The 25,691-nt window shown below is 39.8% G+C and overlaps 1 protein-coding gene across 1 annotated transcript in view; it reads left to right on the top strand.

The window, feature by feature from the left end:
• The first annotated feature begins 9,041 nt into the window (after positions 1 to 9,041).
• Positions 9,042 to 25,691, top strand: part of LOC108892354 (multiple PDZ domain protein) — a 43,227-nt gene continuing 26,577 nt past the window's right edge. Inside the window, 17 exon segments of the mRNA XM_051075957.1 lie at positions 9,042 to 9,214; positions 11,612 to 11,697; positions 13,451 to 13,617; positions 16,144 to 16,305; positions 16,587 to 16,726; positions 17,008 to 17,221; positions 17,705 to 17,827; positions 18,125 to 18,325; positions 18,867 to 18,972; positions 19,756 to 19,844; positions 20,534 to 20,768; positions 22,658 to 22,735; positions 23,071 to 23,150; positions 23,333 to 23,479; positions 23,917 to 24,087; positions 24,791 to 24,976; positions 25,281 to 25,490. Coding sequence (XP_050931914.1) covers positions 11,682 to 11,697; positions 13,451 to 13,617; positions 16,144 to 16,305; positions 16,587 to 16,726; positions 17,008 to 17,221; positions 17,705 to 17,827; positions 18,125 to 18,325; positions 18,867 to 18,972; positions 19,756 to 19,844; positions 20,534 to 20,768; positions 22,658 to 22,735; positions 23,071 to 23,150; positions 23,333 to 23,479; positions 23,917 to 24,087; positions 24,791 to 24,976; positions 25,281 to 25,490 — 2,325 coding nt within the window. The 5' untranslated portion in view covers positions 9,042 to 9,214; positions 11,612 to 11,681.

Below are 25,691 nucleotides of genomic sequence, written 5' to 3'. Positions count from 1 at the left end.
ATGAGCCAAACACTATGAAATGTTAATGGATAAAAATATGCAGAGGAAAAGGGGGGGAAATGTAACAAACATAGTTTCTGAGCCAAGTTATTTATATAACAACAAGCTCATTTCAATGTTGATTTCCTTGTAAACACCAACATTTCAGTTCTATGGCAATATGTATAATTGTGTGTGCAACATGCTAATGCAAAATTTCCAGCTGCCAACGATGGATTTACTAAATACAGAGAGTTAAGCACCTGAGACACAGACAAAATTGAACACCATAAAGTGATGCACGGCACTATAAAACCTCTGTACAGCTACTCACCATGCTGTTGTAAGAAACTCTTGCCAAATATAAAGCTGTTCAGGAAAATTAAGGCTTATGGGGACAGTTGTTGTGCAAAGTGAATCCAATAATGTAGCAGCCATTCTCCCTATTTATCCATGCTAGCAAGCCTAGGAATTATCATCTCCACAGTGCTGACACTTACATATGCAGCAGTGCTTAAAGTGCCTAGACAACTAGACACTCTTCTTCAGCTGTTTGTGGGGAAATGTGTGGATGTGCTTTTGGTTTAGGAAAATGGGCTCCAGAATTTTTTTTTTTTTAGCGCTGTTAGGACAAAGAGCACATAAATAAGAAGATGCAAAATACGAGTATATCATATATCTTACTTGGTCCACGTGTCAAATGTGTGACATGTCGGCCTAACTGAACCAGCACACTGTGCTTAAAGCTGCTATATTTATTTGTTGTTATTGCCTCAAAGCTAACATTAGCATTAACAGCTGTTGACTTTCCAAGAGCTTCAGCCTTTGTTGCTTCTAAAAGATGTAACAAGTAAATAACTGATATGATGAGGAATAGACTCAACACTACTGTACATCACGTCCAAAATTTGTACATTTATTCCACAATCTAATGATACTGATGAAGACCCTGAGACTGAAAAGTAATGCCGGCCTGAATGCAGTGGTTGGGACACCCATATATTCGACACTAGGTACACTTAAAGTGAGAGTGTGCAAGGTTGAATTGTACATAGTCATTGTTAAAGCAAACACAGCAGTGGCTGCTTTATTTCATTAAAAAACTACACCATCATTTGAGCTCGTCAATGTAAAATCAGGCACAATCTGCTAATCTATACAACTTAATGTGTTGAACAGTTATCTGTATTTAACTTCAGCGTGACTGCACGGCACATGTCTACCCACAGTCAGTGGGCATGACACGCCTACATTCAACATTACATCAGCTGCAATAAACTTCACTAAGCAACACCTACATTTCACCCACTGCAGCCTTAATTCTTCAACAAGGGAGTATTTAAAATGTTTTGCAAGAAACTTTAGCAACAATGTAACACTTCAATCCCCCCATGAAAAACAAAATTAACTTATGTTAGACTGTCCTCTTAGTTCACTTACAACTAACTACAAATGGCTCAAAACTAGAACAGTTAAGGTCGGTCTCAGAGCCCATATTGTCATGAGTCAGTTTATATGGTACAATCAAACATGCTGGTCGTGACTGTTTGTATTTGTGTGTGTGGGTGTGTGGGAGTCCATGTATTTTGGAGCAAGGTAAAACTTTATCTTTGAAATCTCATTCAAATGATGACACAGACATATCCTGGAGTCAGCCCTAACAGAAACGCTTGAATAATTTAATCAACAACAATCCCCCTATAAATCGCCTGCTCTCCACTTTAGATTAATTTGAGGCCCAGCGAATAGGGGTATAATGACTTTGACATAAACTCAAAAAAATGAGTGTATAATTCAATATACTGAAATTAAAAGCTCTCTCCTCTACTGGATGAGCGGGAGCATGTCTGTGTGTGTGCAGTGAGTGTGTGGGAGCGAGGATGGACACACACTCCTACTGTCGTACAGGCAAAGGTTGTGTGTGTCCTTACGTGTGTGGTAAAGTGGGAAGGAAATATATTTTAGAGCACTAAATTTGCTGTTTTTCTGTGTTTTTTTAGGTGTCTATTTTTTAAAATATATGGGCTAGGATAGTTTCTGAAGCTTTACCACTACTGCCTATAAGTTGTCCTAGTTGCTGTTATTAATACCCTACCCTATCAAATTCTTAGTGATTTTGCCAATCCTGTTACAGTAAGAAAAGTTGTCTGACAGTACATGTGCAAGCATGTCAAATGTGTATAAATACCACAACAACAGGAGTTCTATTAATAGTCTCATATATACCCACAGTGTACCTGTGTGTTCCTTGAGATTTGGGTTTGACCTTTTCTGTGTTTAAACTCCCACATGACTGAAAAATCACTGCAGCAAAAAAAAAAAAAAAAAAAAAAGAAAGAAAAACACAGCAGCACATATACTGAGACACCACAAAGGAAAAGACTGGAGCTTTGTGCTAAAAAGAGACTTCCTCAACCCACATTTCAGTGTTTCAGAACAGTTTCTGCAAGCTGCACTCAGTTTTTGCACAACATGCAAAATTTGCACACTTGTTAAAAAGTTTATTTTGTAGAGTTAAGTTTATCTTAATGGTGCTGCTACAGCTATTCATGTTATTTAAAGCTGTACGTAAGTCTTGGAGAGAACAGGTCAGATCGACAGAAATTCGAACATACGCAAAGTACAATACACACAAGAGCAAGTTTCTGTGTGTATGTAAGACTGAATATGGCGTTCCAGCCACAGAAATCAACTGTTTTAAAGTCTGAAAATTGACTATAAGCTACTTGGCCAGGGTCGAACAACAGACAAAGTTAGCAACTAGTTAACTACTGGTGAACATAGTGGATCATTATTCAGTTTACCCAAACACCAATCCCCCTCAAGAGTTGGTGCAGACCAAAATGGCCCTTACTGGCCAACAACATAACTTCAAATAATGCTAATGTTGTATGTATAACTGAACAACTGTGTGCTAACATATTTTCCAACTGTATAAGCTATTATCTGCTAACATAAAAAGTTGGCAAGTTGACCTGATATGGTTGCATTTCCAATAATGTATCCATGTTGTGACTTAACACAAACAAAAAGACAGCAATGGTTAGCTAATTAAATACTGGTACATGACTACATTAAGTCATTGTTTCCTTATAAACTCCCAAAATCGGCTGCCTGTCTAGAAATGTTGGTTGCTTAACAGTATGTACGTAGGTGGTCATGTGTATCACTACATGGAAGATCAGTCAACAAGCAGACAGTTTTCACAGAGATTCTTGACAAGATACACTATTTTCCACCCTGTCACACATACAGCGTGACAGTCACTTCCTCAGTAGTTAAAAGCATTTCCACAAACAACACTACATTATTTATCATCATGACAGGCATCCACGGCTATCTGTCATGTTCCCTCTTTAAAGTTTGGTGTGAAAACGCCAGTTAAAAAAAAAAAGCTGAACCAGATGTAGATCAAGTCAAGTCAACAAGTCACATTATGGTGCTGTTAAAAACTCTGGAAAATAGTCAAATGACTGTTGCCACAAGCCCTCCTAATAATCACCAGAATAATAATAATAAAATTCTTGGATACAAGAGAGGCTCCAAAGCATTGTCATCCTGTCAGTTCACAGTTACAGAAACATATAATTAAACAAACACACACATACACACGCAAAAAGGTGCCATTTTTGCCTACCACTGTGTAAAACGTATAATGAAAAAAGTATTGATGACAGCCCAAAAACATGCAATTACTAGGATCCAGATGGCAAACTGTATTGAGGGCTAACCTAACATTATTAAGAGCATTAAAACAAAACATCATCAGCTCAGCTCCCATTTCTCAGAGTCTCTCTGAGGAAATATGTCACTGCACTTCCAAGCATCAACCGTGCGAACCACAAAGCTACCAACATGAAAACCTCATGAACTTGGAGCGACACTCAGAAACAGCTCCATGTTTGTGTAGACAAATATAGGACGAATTTGCCATAACATTAAGTGCAGACTTTAATTTTCATTCTGGAGTGACATGCAATAAAAATGTATCTATCACTACGTCAAAATTTGAATGTCTAACACGTGTCTGACCAAACACTCGCATGACTAATGACATTCTCATCACCCTCAGCGGTACTTTGTGGTTAGTACTTATTAGCAAATGTTAGCATGCTAGCACGCAAAACAAGGAGGCTAGAGATGGTTAATATAACATTTATCGCCGGCTAAAAATGAGCATGTTAGCTTTAAAAATACGAGCCTTGAAAATACTGTACATTAATTACAGTATGAGGTGTAAAATCAGAGGAGTATTAAAATTTGGTGATACTTACAAGATTAGGAAACGCTGCTAACCCCAGATAGCCGCCATCTTTGACTGCCTGAGCAATTTTCACTCCGACCGAAGACTTTTTGTTACAACTTAATAGAAGAGTTTTTGTAAATAAGATATGTCTTAAAATAGCAGTAAGTGTAGTGAACGCCTGCGGTGTTTCTGAGTGAGTTTGTAGAGCAATTCATCTTCTTTTTTCCAACTTCATCAAACTGCTATTATCCTCAGTGATGCTCACCTGCCAAGATTCAGGGTACATTCAAAAGCCCTTGACTTTGAGAGACGTTCAGAGCAGAGCTGACTACAATAGTTCACACTGTTGAATAATACCTTTCAGGCCCTAATTTCAGCTGCCAGATGTACTGAGGTCAGATATCGTGGGGACATGGGTCTGTTAACTACTCTCAGAGCTCCTTTCAAGTGATGCAGGTTGTAATTTCCTCTGAGTCTAATGTTACAGAAACTTGAAAAGAAGATGAGGCAATAAATTGTCCATAATAAGCCACATATGCCAGGTGAGCTAGCAATGACCAAGAGCAAGAAATCGCACAGATGTCTGCTCTCACACAGTGACAGGAACTGGCTCTAATCACATTTGCTCACACCACACATCCTGTTTATCTGAAATGTAAATATGCACTTACACAGATTTGTTCTTTTTCACTTATCTACGTTCCTTTCATTTGGTACTATAAAGCACGACTCATAAGAGGGAACCAGTCTTGAGAGGATTGAGAGGATTTGTCTTTATTTGTACAACTTCCTAACTTTTACGAACAGTCTGATATTCTTGAAGACTGTACCGTTGCTATATTGCACATTTGTCTAGCAAACCCAGCTTTCATACTCATATCAGAAAAAAATGAAGTTTACAGTTCAATAGTTATCAAAGAATGTGTACAACTGATATGATTTTTATGTCTGGATTGGCATGGCATTTATTGTGCACATTCACGCCCCCAAGAGGCAGAGGCTGATTGATTTTGTTGACCCTTTGCCCTCTCTTCAGGCGCAACCCTCCCCATTAAATTTTTTGTTGCCAACATAACTTGTCAAAGTCTCCAAAAGTATCCATTGGCATTAAATTTCATCTGCACATTCACATTCCCAACAGGAACAGACCTATTGATTAGCTATGACCTATGTGACCTATATGCTCTACAACACTGTCAGGCCAAACTTTCAATTTTCAATCTCCTGACCCCAGAGACCTACTGACACAAAGCTAGAATTCCCTCTAAGACCAGCATCAGGATAACCTTCTGATTTTCACACTTTTAAATCTCCTAAATCTTTAGCTGGTCTTTATTGTCGTATGCCATTTAATGCCATGGACCCCACAGCTGCAGTTTCAAAGCAGTTTTGTAAATTACTGCAAAGTGCAATAAGAGTTGAAAGGGTTGTTTCAATAAAACCAGGACCTACAACTACGTGGTGAATTTTTATTTCATTATTCTTTCGCTGGCCCCACTGTATAGAAAAATAAGATGATGTCTGATTCCTTCTGTGAGCCTTTGTAAATCTTTTGGGAAACTTTCAGCGGCTATTTCAATGTTGATGGCTTTATTGGCAATAAATCAGGACTGGCAGACAATGCAAGTTTTCAGTCTGCCAATATGGTTCGGTCATTGAATTTGTGATTCCTTCAGGGTATTTCTTTATTACACCATATGACTTCATACACCTAGCTGGTATCCAATAAAGTATGGTATCTGAAAGTGAGTTCCTTTAAAGAAAATGTGTGTTTTTCAGACAGTGATGTCATTTTTATAGCAGAGATGGTTGTCACTTTATTGCTAAATCATTGTGACCTTCAATAATTGCTCCAGTGATTAATCTCCACACTAAATTGGAATCAGGCAATGTCAGCTAAGCTGTGTGAATGTGGCTGGCGCAAGGTGCTATATGTCAGCTATCTATCTATAGACCAGTCACACCGCAGACATTTTGTCTTGTCAAACACAGTATTATTAATAACAGCATTAATCATGTCAGCATGCCACTTAGGTGTGCTATTTTCCCATTATGTCTGCCTTTGTTAATGGTATTAGTTATACCTGTCGTCATGGAGAATATCTCACACTGGCCCCAAAGCAACCATGGAGACAGTCAAACACTGGTATTTCTCAACAAAAGTAGTGTGTATACTTGAAATATCATGTGCAATAGCTTATTAAATAACAGAAATAATTTTCCCACAAGTTGGGAAACATATTGACAAATTACTTTGATAATGTCAGACTCAACCCCAGTAAAGTATAAAATAATGCCACATATGCAGACACATTAATATATGTATGTTTTTGCAATCGCCACATAACTTTGTGAGTTCAGCATCACACTTCATTTCTTTACTCGCCAAGAGCTGTCTCCAGTGGTGGTAATGTAACTCCAGCTAGCCCTTGCCCATCCTGCCTCAGAATACAACTTTTCAATAGTGAGTCACTAGCGTCCAGTTTGCCCTCAGACCAACATGAGAGGATGAAGGAGTAAGTAAGGCTGCAACCTGTTGTGAACACAGTGATGGCTGAAGCTCTTGCTAAATAAACAGCTGTTGATGCTAATGTTAGCAATGGAGCAAAAAAAAAAAAAAAATCAAAAAAAACCTTTAACCTTTAACTATTCTGGATTTGTCAGTTTATAAGGCTTAAAGGAAATGAACAAATGAATTGAAACCCCAGCACTAGGTATGAACAAGTAGGGAAAAAAATCTACAAAAAACATTAAAGACTTGAGACAATAAAGATGTCTCATGTTACTAAGCAGTCTCAAACAATGATTACCACTGAAGGCCTGTGATAGGCAGGTACAAAAATATAAAATGCTGAAGCTGCCGAGCACTGAGCTGAGATGTGTGGGGTTTTTTATTCCTTTCTTGTTTCAATCTCTTGTCTTTTTCAGTGTTTGGCTGAGTCAGACCTCCCACATAAAAGTGGCTTATTGTCAAAGTAAGAGGGGAGTTACAGGGTGGATAAGAGGGAGGTAGAAGTAAAGATATAAACGGTGAAGGGATTTAGTCAGTATCAGCTTCCTGAAAGCAGCTTTTATCCCTCTCCTCCTTGTTGAAATGACTTCTAACTGAGTGACCCAGCTCCTTCCTGCTCTCCTCTGATGTCTTGAGCCTCGAAAGTGGTGAGGTCAAAGGGCAGACAGTGATCACCAACTTGGTAGTGTTCACCTAACCAGAGAATCCCACAGTCCTCTTTCCTTGGCAATGAAGAGAAAAACAATGCAAATATAATGAGACTATTGGTTTTTTGGTGTCGTTAGATATGAGTCACGAGTTAACAGGCAACAGCTTCTATCCCAGTGGACATTTGATACATTTAATTTTGTGTAACAGCTCATATCAAATTTGATAAGCATGGAGCATCTCTGCCTGAAATGGAGTGCATAATCCTATAAACAGGACACTGACAGAGAATTCTGGTTTTATCAGCATGCTGTGTCCTTTACCAAGGTGCTTCATGGGCCTAAAAGTACTTTACTTTCCACTTAGAATTAAAATCACACCATATATCTTTTAGTACATTTGAATGCTTATTATGGAAATATATTTAGCTTTTACATATACTTGTGTGGGTGCCAACATTAACTGTGAGGGTGGACGTATTAATTATGCCTTACACATGCAGTATATATGCATGTGGTTGACAGACACTAAACGTCTGTTGCACTTGGCTCATCCATGTTTTATTAACAGGATGAACCGTGCAACTCTCGCAAGACGCTTTCACATACCAATGTACCTGATTCACTGAAAATGATTTTGTTTACAGTTTGCTTATTACTATAGCAGCAAAGACAACAGTCAGCAATGACACACTGATGAAATTTGAACCATAACACAACTCTGCGTCCATTCTGCCAAGAATGAATCCCCTGCAGCAATGTCTGTTAAAAGCCTACATTAAGAATTCAAGTCTGGTCTTTTTCCTTATTTGTCCGACAATGATTCTGGTATTATGACAACAGCGCTACTTTTTCTTTATAGAATATTTTACACAGTGTAGGATTTTGCTAAAGGTCAAATAAACAGTACACCACTGTGACACTAAGTCCTGGTGTTCTCAAATGTATCAAATGTATGTATTTCAGGGATGCAACTCAACTGCCTTAGACAAGTGATTTGAAAGTTAGATGTGTCATACTTTAGTAAATGGACTTCCCTGGTTCTCATTTCTTTAAATCCAAAAAGCCCATTGGGAGAGGAATTTACTGTAGCTTACAGCATTTGAAATTTGTTCTAGACTCCGCTCAGGTTGAAGGCTGGATTACCAGCTGCGCAAAGTGGGAAACTGTCTCAGACCCTATAAATCCCAGGTTGACTGTGTGTCACTTGCTTTTTAGTAATTTGAGCACTTGCAAATTTGTTGAGAGTTTACACCACTAAATTACAACAGCATCTGGCTTTATTTTGGAGTCTTGCAGTCTTGTCTTGTAGAGGGATTCCTGTTTTAATATTCTAGTTTACATTGTGCTCACATTGTGTATTTACATATAGAAAACAAGCTGCATTTAGAAGAGTTATGACAAACTAGCTCATACGGGTTTCTGGGGTCAGGCAGTATTCCAGTATAGGAAGGGTTTGGGTCTACATGAAACATATAATGGAGCTGTCATTTAGGCTACATTATGGGAACTTGAATGCAACACGGGCTCAACAGCAAACGTCACCTCCAAATAAAAGAGGTGTAAATCGTGGTGATTTTCAAGACTATATGATTTGACCGAAGCCCTGGCCGCCAGGCTTGACATACCAGGCCTAGGTGTCAGCGCAGCCAGCAAGCGGCGCTTCAGTCCCAGCTCAACTCTCGGTGCCGCTATCGCCGATAATGTCCAGAGAGGATCGAGTTACGCTACGCCCCATCTTTAAGCCCCAGTCAGTGCGCCGTTAGCCGTGGGACAACAGAGGATAGGCTAAGACACTGGCCGCCGGGGAAGTAAAGGCTCCACACTCATGTAAGTGAATATTTTCCGACAGTTTTCACTCGAGCAAATGTTACTGAACTTTCTGGAATTAAATATTAACTTAAGGTTTTGCAAGAGTCGCCTTTGTTCGCTACAACGTCGCTAATGAGAGGAAAATATTCAGAGACGCCTGTTGTCGCGGTGGGTCACTAAGCAAAAAAGACGGATTTTAATAGCTTCCAGTGTCTCTTTTTAAGTATGAAGTATCTTATGTGTACAGTAAATAGCCACCGTGGGCGTTTTGTGCCCCACACCAGCGATACTATTCAACTTCTTCACCGTCTCCTTGTCGGAAGCCTGTTGCTTTCTTGCTCCATGGATGAGATGGGGAAGGAGGAGGAGGAGTTGAGAAAAGCGGATTGTCCCAAGTGCCTGGGCGACTATATTCAAAATACAAAGCAACCCTGAGTGGATTTACTAACAGTACGCATACGTCTATTGTTGTAAACGCTTTATTAACACAAGACGGTATTTAATAGGGACGTAGGTAACCGCCTATTATTTTGGAAAACAACTGCACGATAAAATGACAACCTGTTATTATTAGCTATTTGTGGTCACGGCAAAACTCACGCATGACTTCACCAACGACTACTTTCGGAGGCAAATGTCACCTTAAAGCTCCCATGTTTTATATTGAAGTCCACTTTTTAACAGACGCTAATGAGTTCCTTAGGCCTTCGGTGAATCATTACAAGCTACTGGAAGAATGAATCACGACTGCTCTTGCTTAAGAGTGAGAACCATTTACAATACATGGCCAACATATTAGAAGGGACACTGTGTCTTACTGTATGTCCCTGAAAGCAACACCAATAATATTGTATTGTGGCCATATTCTTGTAATAGCTCATGAAAAAAGTACAAACCCACAACTGAGTAGCTTATACAGACTAATTAAAGCCTAAGACTATATTGGGATATTATAGGAACGTATTTTTTATTTAATCAGAAAATTATATATTAACAGTGACATCTTTTTGTGCAGCAGTTTATCAGCACATAAAACAGCACTACTCAAAACGAAGTCTTATTTTACTCCAGTACAAACCAAACCTAATAATTTCCAGGCTGAAGACAAGTAAAATACAGAGCTGGCACATACTGTATTTAGAAAGCTCATTAGTCAGTTTGAAAGTTATAAGTGTACAGCAGATGAATCAAATGAAATAAACATAAACAAACCAGTGCTGTGGTGATCCTGTTGCCACATGGACTGCAGCTATTCTAAGAGTCTGTATAGGGCTTTTAAGTATCTTACCAATCTCCTTTAATCGTGTAATGTCTCCCTGAGTCATGTCATGCTTGTCACAAAGCCACTTCTGAAGTCAACTATGATGTTTCTGAGATGGGAGTTGACAGCCATCACATCCTTAATAAAAACATAACCGCCTCCACATGTTATCATTTCGCTTTAAAGGTGTGATATATAAAGGCATGAGGATTCTTTATGACATTGGCTTTGTATACACAGTATGAATATCTCTCCCTCTGTCTCTCCCTCTTTCCTTTTTTATGCCTTAAGTGGCTTGTTACAAACACATGTAACATGTCACATGTACTTTGATAGCAACATGTTAATGCATATAGTCTAGTTACTGTCAGTGTATAAAGCAGCTGTATTTTGAATTACAGTGGGTCATTAAAGTAATATATATCTAGATAAAGTAATATATCTTTAGCAAAGAAGCACACCAAATAAAACTCTATTAAAATTTGAAATTAAAAAGAAAAAAACACCACAACTGGTACATGTGGAGACTGAAACTATGATTTAAGAAGGGTGTTATGCTAGTTTTAAAATAACTGATAAGACTGTTTGCCTGTACAGGATTATTAATCATCAAAATGTTATTTTCAGAAAGAAATATGGCCATATTTATCACATAGAGGTGACTCATACTCAGACATGTCATGCATTTTACAAAACCCCTGCCAAAGTACATTGAGTGAAGTCCCAAGAATGTAAATTACCAGGTGTTAATCCATCAATAAGAGCATTAGTCCAATATAAAGGAACTAACTACCTACAGTAGATGTGCTCAAACAGTCTGCTTGTAAAGAGAGACTCGGCACCACTGGGCTGGGATTCAGTAAATAGTCTGCAGTCCTTCAGCACAATGGTTACTCTGTGATGTTTTGGGGAAGCATTCTTAAGAGATAAATATGGGCCTGACAGAAAGGAAATAAATCCATTTTCCCTTTCATGTTGACCTTTTGAATTGCGGATGTTTAAGAAGGTGGGTTCAGGGGAGAATGAGCCTTTCCTGCTCTTACTTCCTGTGAGTATAGTGCGTTGTGGAAGTAAAGACTGAATTTGTGCCCTGATATTCAGTTCTCCGATTGTTAAGGGAGAAAAAACATAACACATTATGTTTTTCTTTACAGGCCTTGAAAAAGAGGAGAGTGTGAAATTGCTGTTAATGGAGAGAAATCACATTCACCAAGAGTTCTAAAAATGATTGAAACAATGGGTAAGTCATCAGTTTGTATCCTTTTTTTTTGCAGCCACATACATGTTCAGTAAATTACAATAATGATTTCATTTTACAATCAGTGTAGACCTCAGGCTTTAATCCATTATATCTATCAAATGTTTCTTTTTCTCATTTATTTCTGTCTCTAATTGAACTGAAACAGGCCCAGCTTTAGTATCTAGTGTTATTACAATAACATTATTCTGACTCCAACACCAATACTCAGTTTAATTAAGATTCAATACTACTATAATAAACAAGATTCAAAATGAAATATTGCCTCTGCACGCTCACTGTTTCTCCTTCATTTTTAATTTCATCTTTAAAATGAGCAGTTTTTGCAAAAGGGTTTGGTCTAGTGTGTTGGGTGTCCGTCTTTGCTGGCACTGCATCCCACATTTGGCTCCTGCTGTGAGTTTTCTCAACCAGAGAAGAGAAGAGGCCCTGGATTCAGCTCAAGGCTCACGGACTGCCAATGTTGCCATATCTGATAATGTTGCCATATATTTGATTGTTTGTTTGTCCCCATCGAGATTTATTTGTCCAACTGTCAAGAACGGAGCCAAATTGGTGCTGCCAGCTTCTTTCTTTAAAGCTGCAATCTGTGGTCACTTGGAAGACTGGCGTGTTTAGCGTGTTACAGTCAGTTGTAATGTGTAGGTTAGGGCAATGGGGCATTATACACCAGTTGTGGTATATTGTGAGTTGGGGCTTAAATAATTTCAAGTCACACTTTACTTCATATTTAAAGAATATGTTTTTATAGGTATGGAATTCAATATCAGATCTGACAAAAATTTAATTACTACAAAAGTTTAGATGCACCACATGCAAACATGCACACATACACTTCACACTCCGGTGGGGCTCGTCATTGTGCACAATGAGGCGAGAGCAATAAAAATGATACAGTCACCTGCATAAGACCAGTGGTGAATAGAAAAAAAAATCTGCTGAGGCTCAAGTGTTATTGGCTTGTTTACAACCTTTGTTCAAACAACAAAGCATCTCGGTGCAAAAAGTGCTTTGGACTTTGTGCACGCCCTATTAGGTGTTAGTCACAGTCAGTGAGCTTCGGAAATTGCTTCATTTTTGTCCAGATGACGTTGGGCCGGCCCAAACTCACTAACAAGCCTCTCTGGAGTTGCTCGATTGTGGGGCTTATGCAGGGTCCAGCAAGCAAACTGTGGCCTGGTTCTTTTATCTTTTCCTCTTGATACCCATTCTATGCTCCTGTGCAACCCACAGCTGACCCTACAGGCAAAAAAGGAAACATTGCTATTCTGGAAACAAACAGCGCGTTGAAAATTGAGTTTTCTTTTTTTTTTTTTCTTCTGGTGCAAAACCTGATGCTACGTGATTTCGATATAGTAAGCTCTGTTGAGCACCAGTCAGCCTTAGCTAAGCCTTTAGGTTGCGATATGCAGCTCACTCCATCCTTCTTCTATTCTAAATTTAAATGCCATTGTAAAACATAAAGACATAAATTAAAGGTATTTGCCAAATGGTTATGGAAACCTGTAGATTTTTTAACAAGCATATTATTGAAGGTAAAAAAGGTATTTAAATGAAAAAATAGGCTAATTTCCACACACCATTCCCTGTCTCACTATCTCTGCTCTGTGCTGATAAAGCCTCTGTCTCATCACTCCCTCACCCCCCCCTCTATCTCTCCCGTGCCTCCTTCTCCCTGCATCCACTCCTTCACTCCGGCCGCCGCTGTCACTAAAATATTTTCGACGGCTTGCAGATACACAGCGTGCCTTGCAGGCGGTGGAGCGTCTCCAGGCCAAACTGAAGGAGCGAGGGGAGGTGCCCACTGAGGAGAAGCTCAGCCTGCTCAAGTCGGTACTCCAGAGCCCGCTCTTCCACCAGATCCTGGCCTTGCAGAAGTCTGTCCAACATCTCAGAGACCAGGTAAACTCTTGGTCTAGGTACAGGTACCCATACAAATGCAATAAACACAACTACAGAACTATTTCTATCTATTTGATTTACATATAAACAACACAGTATTCACCACTGTAAGCTTAACTAGGCCTGCGAGACTGTTAAATTAGAATGACAATGCTGAATACAAGGGAGTGATGCCGGGTTCCCAGGATGCTAGGGCACCATGGAAGGTCATTAAAGGGAGTATGAACTGCTACAATGCCAGATGGCAGCATCATACTTTGTTGGCACAGAAGTAATATAAAGTAGTAGTCATGTTTGATGAGAAATAAGAGCTGATTTGTCCGTTTTTATTAGCATTATGTTGCATGAGGAGGGCATGAGGCAGTATAACTTATCATCCATTTGTTTATGTGTAAGTGTGTGCTATATTATGAATCAGGGACAAGACTGGCTCTGTTTTTCATGTTGCTGTTGAGCAATTTATAGTACTGCAGTTTCTCTACTACTGACCAGTGGTTTCAGCCACATAAGCCCTGTAGTTCAAAGACAGAATTGAGTGGCACTGTGGAGCAGTCTCTTGTCAGTGGTTACATGATAACCACAACATCACCCAGACGAAGGTGTACCTGTATCTCGGTATTTATCTTCCCTGTTTCCTGGGTGACCTCACTGATCCTGTTTCTGGCTTGTGTCAGGACACATACCTGCACTCCTTCCAGTCCCCATCCCCAGTAGTGTTGCTGCTATGGCCAAATTGCTGTCAGGGTTCACACCAGAGCCAGATATAATAGGGGTACATGAGCAGAGATAGCTGGTCTAAGTCAGGAACTCCTTTTTCAAGCTTATTCTTCCCATTGAGAATTGAACATTTGAGTGGAAGGAAAGAGCTCTTAAGTCACAGTGGAAAGGGGCCAGGGTAAGCGTTTGAGAAATGGAGACGAAAATATTTGAGCTATGCAGTGGGAGGCAGGGATGTTAGAGCTTTTTACCCCTTGTGGAATTTAGATTATAAAAGCCCTGCTGGCATTTTTGTGTGCTGGCGATTTAGCTTATTTCAAAAGGGGTACATTCCTATATGTGTATGCGCAATTGTGTGTATGCGTTTGTTTTATTTAGAAAAATTTATCAAGCAGCCATTCATCGTAAAGTCTCTTCAGATCTTAAAATGGACTCATTGCAAATTGTAACAATGGTGAAGAGACATATTTCAGAAACTACGACAAATTTATATGCCTCTGTTATGTTTTTTTATAGACCTTCCAAACCCAGCTGCACTTGTTTGGCCCCCTTAAGCAGAAACCAATTTGGAGAGAGGGTGCATTTTGTGTTTTGTTGTGCGACAAGAGCCAGACACATAAGCACGCACACACACACACACACACACACACACACACACCACACACACACACACACACTGTCCATCTTCTGGCTCTGCTAGTTAGGCCTTGCTCAGCCCATGTCGCTATGGCGACAAGGCCCTACTCTTTGAATGAATGAGAGAGAGGCCGCTGCCACTGTGTGAAGTGGGGCAGAAACAATTTCTTAAATGTGCAAGAACCAAACTGGAACTTTAATCCTCTTAGCAAGGCCCCAGCTAACAAAGCTCATGCATGAGGACAGCAACTTAGCAGCATGCTACGCTAACTTAGCCTGGTCTGTAGGGTTTTGTTTGCACTGTAGCAGCACTAATGTGTCCTGTCCAGTGGAATTTCTTTTTGTTTTTATGAGGACTAAACTGGGACTGTATTTAAAGGAGGCATAATTTTACTGTACATTTTTCCTAAGCTCTGAAAGTTGTACAGTCAACTTCCTCACGCAAATGCACAAGTTCACAAGGACAGCTTCTGCTTGGCAGTGCCATATGCCAAATAGAGTGTTTATGAAATTATCGCTGTGAATCGATATGACCATCTGAATTGAATCCAATTCAGATGGTCATAAACATTATGGCCTTTAGCTAATGAAATCAGAAAAAAACACTGTTTTATGTAGTTGTCGCGTTCATGTAATTCATCTGTCACAGAAGTAAAGTCATTGCAGTAATTAAAACCCAAGCACATTAAGGCGCCCAGATGGCCAGTGATGCTTTTCCTCCGCCATGACAGAAATATTGTATTTGGAGCCTAGTCATTGTTGGAACATCAGCTAAGTGCCATTATCTCCTGAAGGATTAGGCTGCCATAGATCCAGCTAATCATGGTGGGACAACAGACTATCTGCCATCCCAGTGGTTTTAGACACCCAGACTTCAGGGTTTTGGTGTCTAAAATTAAACTTGATAAATGCTGACGTTCATAGTAGGAACGAGTCCTAATGGTTTTTGTTCGAACTTTTAATAGTCTTTGGTTGGATTAACACCAGAAACTCTGTTGTGTGCGGGATCAGAAATTCAAAGCTGTTTGATGTAGCATTCAAACAGATAACTTTCCTAAGTGGTGTTATTTGCTGCATGTATTTAGGTCAAAATGCATATCAGAATAATCCATCAATGAAGCATCTGCAGTTTCCAGCTTCACTCACTACATGTCTTTTCCTTTACTTTTCCAGGGGAGTGTCCCAGCATCACATGGGAGTGACCCTGTCGATCACATCACAGCAGTGAAGCCCAGTGGAAGCCATGTTTCCTATTCAGATATATCAGCTGCTACACACATCAATGGCAAGACATCATCTGAAGAATTTGAGAATATTATTCAGTCCATGGCACAGGTATGGCCGACTGAAAAGCCAGTGTAATCATGTCATTTTAATATTATAGGCTCATCCTAACAGACAAGCACAAATTAGCACCTCATCTGTGTATCACCTTGAATAAGTTGTATATAACTCAAACCAAATATCCAAAGACAAAAAATCAGAACCACAGACTACACACAGTGCTCCTCTCTCTTGAGGCACTTCAAATAGACTTCTAAAGACTGCCTGTAGCTTTGATGTTATGGTGAATCAGCACGGGGCCAAAGCGTGTGCATGTGTGTGTGATGCCACAGGGGCGCTTCGTGACACACGTGGAGCTACAGAAGCCGGTGTCAGGAGGTCTCGGCTTCAGCGTGGTGGGCCTGAAGAGCGAGAACCGTGGAGAGCTCGGCATCTTCATCCAGGAAATTCAACTGGGGAGTGTTGCTCACTGGTATGTAAGAATCAACATGCTGTCATTCAAACAGCCATGAGAACACAGAGATTTCAAAAGTGATTAAAATCCTTTCACAACAAAGTTAGCATTTCAGAAAGCTTTTCAACATTTGGCCAGTTGTTGAATTAGAATTAAGGACTTAGAGAAGTTACAGTGTCACTGAAATAGACATAACAAGTATGCTGTCAGACACGGATTAAGTTAAAATCTCTGAGGCTCTGATAACATTTACTGCACTGAGTCCTCCAAATGACACTCTCTTCTTCTTTCCCATACAGTGATGGAAAGCTCAAAGAAGCTGACCAAATCTTGGCCATTAATGGCCAGCCCCTGGACCAGACAGTGACCCACCAGCAGGCTATAGGCATCCTGCAGAGTGCCTCAGAGAGGGTGCAGCTCACAGTGGCTAGAGGACCAATACCTCAGCTGGCCAGTCCTGTGGTGTCCCGCACGCCCTCTGCTGCCAGTACACTGTCGGCCAAATCCAGCGCGGTATAAATACACTCACACAGCAAGTAGTTCTCTGTAGGAACTCACAATCTGACAAGACACTTAAGCGGAGACCTGGAGTCTTGCAGGAGCAGTTGATGTCTATGCTAAAAATATACACACATGCTTGTTTGGACATACACATACGCACAGACACAATTGAACAAAGACACATAGAAGCAGCTCCTACAATCCCCCGTGGCAATACAGTGTGACCACGAGAGACACAAAGCGACACACATTCCTGTTCCTTGTCAAAAAAAATCAAGATGTGCTACTGTCTGTTTTTATGTGCTACTCAAAAGGTGTCCATATTACAATAGATAAGACTATATTTTCAGTGAAAACACCATCTACATTACATACCCAAAGCCAAGGCTTTTGTATGACTGAAACTCTATGTTCTGAAATTCATTGCTCAAACATTGTCACACATTTTCTCAGACTTGTCTTCACTCTAGCCCTCTTCCTTTTTGCTCTACCTAGTGGCAGCACGTGGAGACGATTGAACTGGTCAATGATGGCACCGGCCTCGGATTCGGTATTGTGGGAGGAAAGACCACTGGGGTTATCGTCAAAACCATCCTTCCTGGAGGCATAGCTGATCAGGTGATTTCATTAATGCATCTCTCATTTCTTAATTGGCGTTGGGAGGCTTTAGCAGGGTTAATCATTATTTATACAGTGACTGTTGTAAAAAGATGATTTTTTGGTATTTTATGACACTTTCATTGTTCTGCAGAGATGACTCTCGACAACTGGGTATGATGAGAATGAGTTAATTGCAAGCAAGCGCAGAATTAACTGTCACTCTGTCTTTTGTTTGGTAGTGACAGTGTCATTATGGGTTTGATTTCTACTGAAGCTACACAGACTAAGACAGAAAACATGCCTTTTCTACCTCAGGATGGCCGCCTGCGTAGTGGGGACCACATCCTGAGAATTGGAGACACTGACCTGTACGGCATGGGCAGTGAACAGGTGGCGCAGGTCCTCAGGCAGTGCGGCAATAGGGTGAAGCTGGTGGTTACCAGGGGCCCCGGTGATGAGAATCCCTCTGTCTCTGCTGTCATGCCAGTGGTGCTCCCCACTGTCAACGAACAACAGGTGACACAGAACATGAGAATCCCTAGAGTAAAGCAGTGTCTCTATGACAAAGGATCAAGATGATGAATGATTACCATATGCAACACACACATTCAGAGTCATACACACGTCAAAAACACTCCAAACTCCTTAAGTTAAGGTCTTTCGTCTTCAGTTTGATCTTTTCTTACCTCTTGACAGCCCTGGATAAATGGAATGAAAGAATATTTCAGGTTATATCACCAGTGACTCACACTTTGGAGTGCAGTTGCTGCTTTACTTTCTCAGAAACAGCAATTTCATGGCTATTGTCAACCCTACTTAAACATGAATGAATTTCAGTGATTCACCATATGAATGCCAAACATCATATCCTTTTGATGGTACATATTAGCTGTGTGTTTTTATGGCTGACAGGTTCAGAGAAGTCATTAATCAAATGTGGTGCAGTCAGATGACTCAAGTGTCATGACTTGTCTTTCTACTGTTGTCAAATGAATCATCCTTTACTTTTATTTGTTTAGTTGGTGTTAATTTGCCACTGCCATTAACATTTTCACAGGGCTATGAGGAGGAGGAGGAGACTGAAGCATTTGATGTGAGCCTTACCAAGAACACCCAGGGACTGGGGATCACTATTGCTGGCTATGTTGGAGATAAAAATTCAGGTGAAAAATGGCAGATTACCTTCTGACAATAGATCATCTCACATTAGATCTTTTACATTAAGTTATGGATGTATAACTACTTCTGTACATGTAGCATATAAACATTAAATGAAATGTCTGATGTTAAAGTTGCTGTGGTTACAGACCTAGTAACCACAGCACCCGACTCTGCGCAGTGTTTATGTTTTAGCTCATTGTTTTTGCAAACTCTGTGCTAATTGTGTCTAAAAAGTTACCTTTGTGCATGTCAAATTAATGCTAATGTTTCTCTATGTCTAATGGATAGAACAAGTGTTTGCTGAAAACAACTTTATAATGTGGTGTCTGTGTTGCTAGCTTTTTCCTCTGTCCCCAGTGTCCAACAAACAAACAAAAACCCCCAAAACATACACATACACATAATTAATGCAGATTTACATTAACTTTGAAATACATTTTCTCTTTTATCTGCCATACAAAATGTTTTCCATTAGCTACAATACAGTGGGACCACAGATAGCATTTTATTACAGTCTGTAAAATGCACTGAATTGAATTGAATATTGTATTGCATTGGCTAACATGTACTCTATATTATCTATTATCTAAGGTTGGCGTAAGTGCAGAAGGGTCATCACATCATTGCTTATGACTTATGTTACACTGAAGCATCCTTAGTAATTTTGACTCTTACCATCATACTGGAACATCTGTTTCCTTTTCTCCTTGGGTCTTCTTTAACGCCATGATTCACGGTTGTCTTCCTCATCCCCTTTCTGTTTTTGTCTTATTCTGCCTTCTCAGAGCCCTCTGGTATTTTTGTTAAGAGTATAACAAAAGACAGTGCCGTAGATCAAGATGGCCGTATTCATGTGGGAGACCAGATAATAGCTGTAAGTACCCCCATTATGCTCTTTGTAGCTATTACTATTTTCTCTGTCTTCAGTGGCATGAGGTAAAATATGCAGTGAATGTTTTGTATTATATATTATAATGATCACATTTACTCATTCAGTGGAGTGAAATTGTGAGATACATAATTTTGAAAAATTTACAATTAACTGATCATAAAGTGTTTTTTTCTTGTGACTGTGAATACAAAAGAGTCTTGAATTAGCACAATGAGCAATTAAGTTTTTATTTCATTACCGTAGGACATTAACAGTGAAGTTAAAGTGTGTGTAATTTCTTTCATCACCCTGTTGTCCTCTGTTTCCTAAAGTTCTCACAAACTCTTTTGCTCCAGTATATTGGTGAGCGTGGGTGTGTGTGGGTATGTTCGATTGAGTTTTGTTCTTAAGTGTAATTGATAATGTGCTTTGGGACTCAAATTAGGAACTTAATTGACAGTGAATTATCATTTATGGAGTTTTTACCTGCCCTCAGTGATCTAAATAAATAAAGTGAATTGCTGAAATAGCAGCACTGTTTCTGTTTATGCCTGCTGGTGTTTATAATCACTTTGATCAATCTTATCTCAATTTCACGTTTGTCAGAGGAGAATATTGATGGCATCTCAGCACACTCATAATGTCTATACAGGCCCCTTTTGCCCCAATTTAATCCTGATCGTCCCCTGCAGGTCGACGGTGTAAACATACAAGGATACACCAATCAACAGGCTGTGGAAGTGCTCAGACACACTGGCCAGACGGTCCACCTTAAGCTGATCCGGCGGGGCTTCAGGCCTGATGAGATCCCCCCCGCTGTGGCCCCCAGTGTCACCGTCCCATCCCCTTCCACCACCATCCCCACCACCGCCACTGTCTTGAGGGAGCTTGAGCGGGAGAGGAGGAAGGCTGAGGATGCTGCACAAGGTAGGAAGGATACAGTGAGAGAAATTTAATGAGGATAGGAAAAAAGAGATTCCTTGTTACTCAAAAAAAAAAAAAAAAGAAAGTCATTTGAAGTGTAAATGTGGTTTAGACAGTAGTGTTCATGATGCAGTGAGGAGTAAGTTCCCTGTGACTCCAAATGGAAATTTCAGTCACTTTTATCACTATAGTTAAAACACTGAAACAGAACTTTCTCCAAACACATATGAAAAACACTGACTTGAGTTACACCCTAATACAGTCTAAACTGATGTAATTTTTGTCATGTATTTGTTAATATTTTGAACAAACATTGTACACTGAGAGTTGATATTGAAAAATGAATTACTTTTTTGCCATTTAGAGGGTTCCTACTAATAGTAATAGAGTGAATGCACCCCTATTACCTGTCATCTTTCCCTAATAATAGAGGGAAATGCACTTACACTTAATAATCACTGACAAAAAAGGATAAAACAAATTTCTGCCACCTGCAAATAAGGTTTGCCACTTTGTAAAACAATTTCTGTCAAGTGGCACTCTTTCATTATTACTTATACCTAGAGAATAAAGTTTCAGTTATGTTGTTTATACCCTGAGCTATATTCAGTAATAAATCAGCATATGATGCCCAACATTTGACAGGGCATCTACAAAGAATTTGACAATTGAGTTACGGCTATCTGCATATATGTGCTGGTAACCATGATGTACTCTGCAATGTGTGTGTGTGTGTGTGTGTGTGTGTATGTGTTTTAATGCATTGCATTTTTCTAATACTGACAACAAACAAGACAGACAGAGAGTAAACAGAGAGATTCTAATCTCCAGCTGTCCTGACAGGACCTCCAGGCTATTACAGAAGCAAGAAAAGCAACTTGCATAAATCGTTTAATGTCAATAGTGACATGTGGGGCTTGAAAGTGATTAGATTTGGCACCAGGACGTCGTAGCACAAAAACCTGCAGAAAAACCTGCAGAAAAAATAGCAGCCAAAAGATGACAGACAGAGACTGAGGAGGCCAGTATTTTCATGGCTGCTGTGAAACCTGTCAGAAAATAACAATTACAGAGGTTTGAGTGAGTGTAGCATATAATAAAGAAAAAGGAAAGAGACTTCTACAAATGTACTACAACAGGGCATCCATTATCATTATAAGTGGTTATGTCTCTAGAGCTCCTTAGGTGCAAAAACAGCATAATTTGGTGAGCAACTAGATTTATATTTGAGATAACTGTCAGCTTAGGGAATGAATTCGTATGGTAGGCTTGGTGTACAAAGTTGTAATAAGCCATTTAATGGTTGGGATATGGAAAGACATTTAACTACTCACTTAAATAGTTGTCAAGTCAGTGTTAAGGTTGTTGAGTTCCTTTTCACATACCAGACTAGCTGGTATTAGTTTAATGTTGGCACTTAAAAGATGCTGATGTGAAGTGTAGACCTTGGCTTGCTCAAGCGCATAAGTAGTAATTTCATGGGCGACCAGTTTGGTGCCCTGTGGAACTCCAAAGGCATAAAGAGTGGCATGAAGTTGTAAAAAAAAGTACCAGGGTCATTAAACATATATTTAAAGTCCTGGAGTGTTTAGGGCCTGTCATTATGGATAACATCAGCAAGGACATGTAAATTCTTTTTGGACCAACAGGGAAATGAAATAGGCTCCTCTTCTAAAGGGAAATGGATTATGACAAATAATATAGTACCAAATACACAGATGCTTACTTTCCAAGTAAATTCAGCACTGTTGTGTGTGTATATATATATATATATATATTTTTTTTTTTACCTCTCTTAGTATTCTGTGAGTGGTGAGTAGATAACTTTTTCCAGTGCCTGCGTGCCTATACTGTCTGTCACAGTGTTCATTGTGTGTTTACCGTCGCCACAGATGAAAAGCCGCTCCAGACAAAGAGTGAAGGATCTGATGTCAGCCCATCCACGGATCAGCTAACGGAAGACAAACGTGGTAGGAGGCTGGGATTCTTCTTTGAATGCACCAGCAAAGATACTGGATGAACACTTCTGAAAGATAAGGGTTCTTGTTGTCAGGACCACACTGACTCAACAATACTATATGACTAAGGACTGAAATGGGTGCTCTTAGTAGTAGGCAGTACATTAGTTTAAAAAAAAAATAATAGGCACAGATAAAAGTTTTTTTATGTGGGTCTCAAACAAGTACTTTGAACATAGTTAGTAATTTATGTTGCATTGCTGGCTATGAATGATTTATCATAGATTTGCTTATATTTTATGCTGTTTTTTGTATTAACACAGGTACTTTGTGTTGTGTTTTCCAAGGCATGAAGTTAACACTCTTTGAAGAAGAAGAGCTAATGAAGAAATGGCAGGAGATTCTGGGTCCAACTAATGAAGTTGTGGTAAGTTTAATTTTCATTCCTCTCTCCCATGCATCAAAATATACTTACCACAACCTTGTTTTGGGCTGATTGATAATGATAAACAGCTCAGAACTGGTATCATACAGCAAGATTGAAGTCGGGGACTGAGTCAACAGTATTTTACATGCTAACTGAGATGTGATTTGTTGTCTCCCTGACAGGTGGCTCAGGTGGAGAAGTTTAGTGAGAGCAGCGGCCTGGGCATCAGTCTAGAAGCCAACAGTGGGCATCATTACATCCGCTCTGTTCTACCTGAGGGACCTGTTGGCCGCTGTGGCAAGCTGTTCAATGGAGATGAACTGCTTGAGGTACGTGGTCACTTAAATGAAAGAACTTAAACTACTTGCAGTGCAGACCTTGTTATGTTATATTTAGAGAGGTTTAAATATTTAAATATATTTAGAAAGGTACTATACATGCAGGGCAGTAATGGACATATTATGTTACACTGACACTGTATCGTGGTTACACTAAAAGAGAAATTATTACTGCCTCACAACTAGGTTAAATGTAGAGGTTAAATTTCCAACACAGGAATTGATAAAAATTAAGCACAAATTAAAGCTGCACTAAGCATTAGCTTATAGCAGCTAAATTGCCAGATAAAATATTTCCTTTTGGGGATTGGTAGAAACCAGACTAGAACTAAAAGGAGAGTGAATAATAGCTTCACTATTAAAAGTGTTTTAAAAACTAGATTTTGTTGTTCTCTGTTCTATGCTAATATTAGAATTTTCTGTCACAGGTCAATGGCATATCTCTGATTGGTGAGACCCACAAGGAAGTAGTCAGAATCTTGAAGGAGCTTCCACTCTGTGTATACATGACATGCTGTAGGCCCGCCCCTCTCTTGCAGACTGACATGGATGCTATCCAACCAGAATCAGAGGCTTTGCCCACAACAACTAAATTAAAGGTACTACATTTGCACTACTTATAAATATTATTTTTGAAATACAAAGTTTTTTATAACTCATCATCACAGAGAATTTAATGTTTGAATGGTAAAAATGTAAAAGTGACCATTTCCATCTCACTGTGCTAAAATCCGGCTATATCATTTAGAGTATTACAGCAGATGATGCATATAAGTAGAATCGGAAAGTCCCTGCATCTCCTTGACATGCAGTAATGTATTGTGAAAAATGTTTCCCCGCGCCTGCATATAAGCAAGGGAATACGATTGGACAGCGACGCTCTTTATGTCCTCCTCCTCCTCCTTTATAACCCATCAGCCATTATTAGCTTAGCCTGGGCTGTCAATCGCTCCATTGGCTTTTCACATTGCCAGTCATGATGGATTAAGACTTAGCGATAAGCAGGGGAGGCTGAAAGTTTATTAGGACCAATTCTAGTAATACCTCACCAGCAGAGGCCAACAATATTTGCTAGATATATGAAACATCAAAAGCAGCTTTCCCTTTGGGGATGGGGTTTTCATCTCTCTGGCTTTATCTGTGATAATGTGCTAAGGCTCCACCATCCCAAAGATATTTCCCTTTTATCTACTGCCAGAAACCGGAGCCAGAAACACAACTAGAGGGTAGCAGCCTATGGGTTGGGAGTAAAAGTGAGGAAGGCATGCAGTTACATAGAGATTTTGGGCTTTTCCTCTGCAGAAACAAATAGACCTGAGCAGCGTACTGCTTGCTGGAGACTCAGAGGTGAACGCCGCAGCAGCGACACAGGATAATGTGACAGAGGAGGCGATAGGATCTCCTTTGGCTATGTGGGAGCTGGAGATCCAGAATATCGAGCTCGAGAAGGGAGAAGGGGGATTGGGATTCAGCATTTTGGACTACCAGGTGGGAATTCTTACCTGGAATTATAGAAGGTCTCATGAAAAGTGTACAGATGTTATTGTGGAGGCTTAAGATATTTCCTGGCTTATTTTACACTAATATGTTGGTGTAGTATTAGTTTTAATAGATGTTGTCCTATTGGTTATATCATAATCTTATGGATGTATGGATATGGAGCAATGGCATAATCTACAAAGCTAACCAAAAGAGAATGAATTTCCTGTGATTCCCATTTCAGCTGAAATCTGCCATAGTTAACCTATAGACCGTCTTCTCATTTAACTTTACTGGGCTGGCTCCGCCATAGGACCCACTGGACCCTGCCAAGACGGTGATCGTGATTCGTTCTCTGGTTCCTGATGGCGTGGCCGAGCAGGATGGCAGACTGTTGCCAGGGGACAGACTCATGTATGTTAACACCACCAACCTGGAGAACGCCAGCCTGGAGGATGCCGTCCAGGCCCTGAAGGGGGCCAAGCTTGGCAAAGTCCAGATAGGAGTCGCCAAACCACTGCCTGTAAGCATTAGTGTTAGTATTCTTTCTTATTCTTTCTTAAGTATGTGCTTATTTATTGGGAAACACTAAGAGTTTTGTACATGCTTTTCTGTTTTTTTTTTTTGTAGTCAAATTTGTTCAGCATGTCAGGGATTTATCACAATGCGTATGCGAGGTTGTGAGTCACGCTGTCTTTTTATGCTGCGACTTAGTAGTCAGTCA

This window comes from Lates calcarifer, linkage group LG15 (assembly GCF_001640805.2).
Source record: "Lates calcarifer isolate ASB-BC8 linkage group LG15, TLL_Latcal_v3, whole genome shotgun sequence".
Lineage (NCBI taxonomy): Eukaryota > Metazoa > Chordata > Actinopteri > Centropomidae > Lates > Lates calcarifer.
This window is presented reverse-complemented; position numbering and strand designations above follow the sequence as displayed.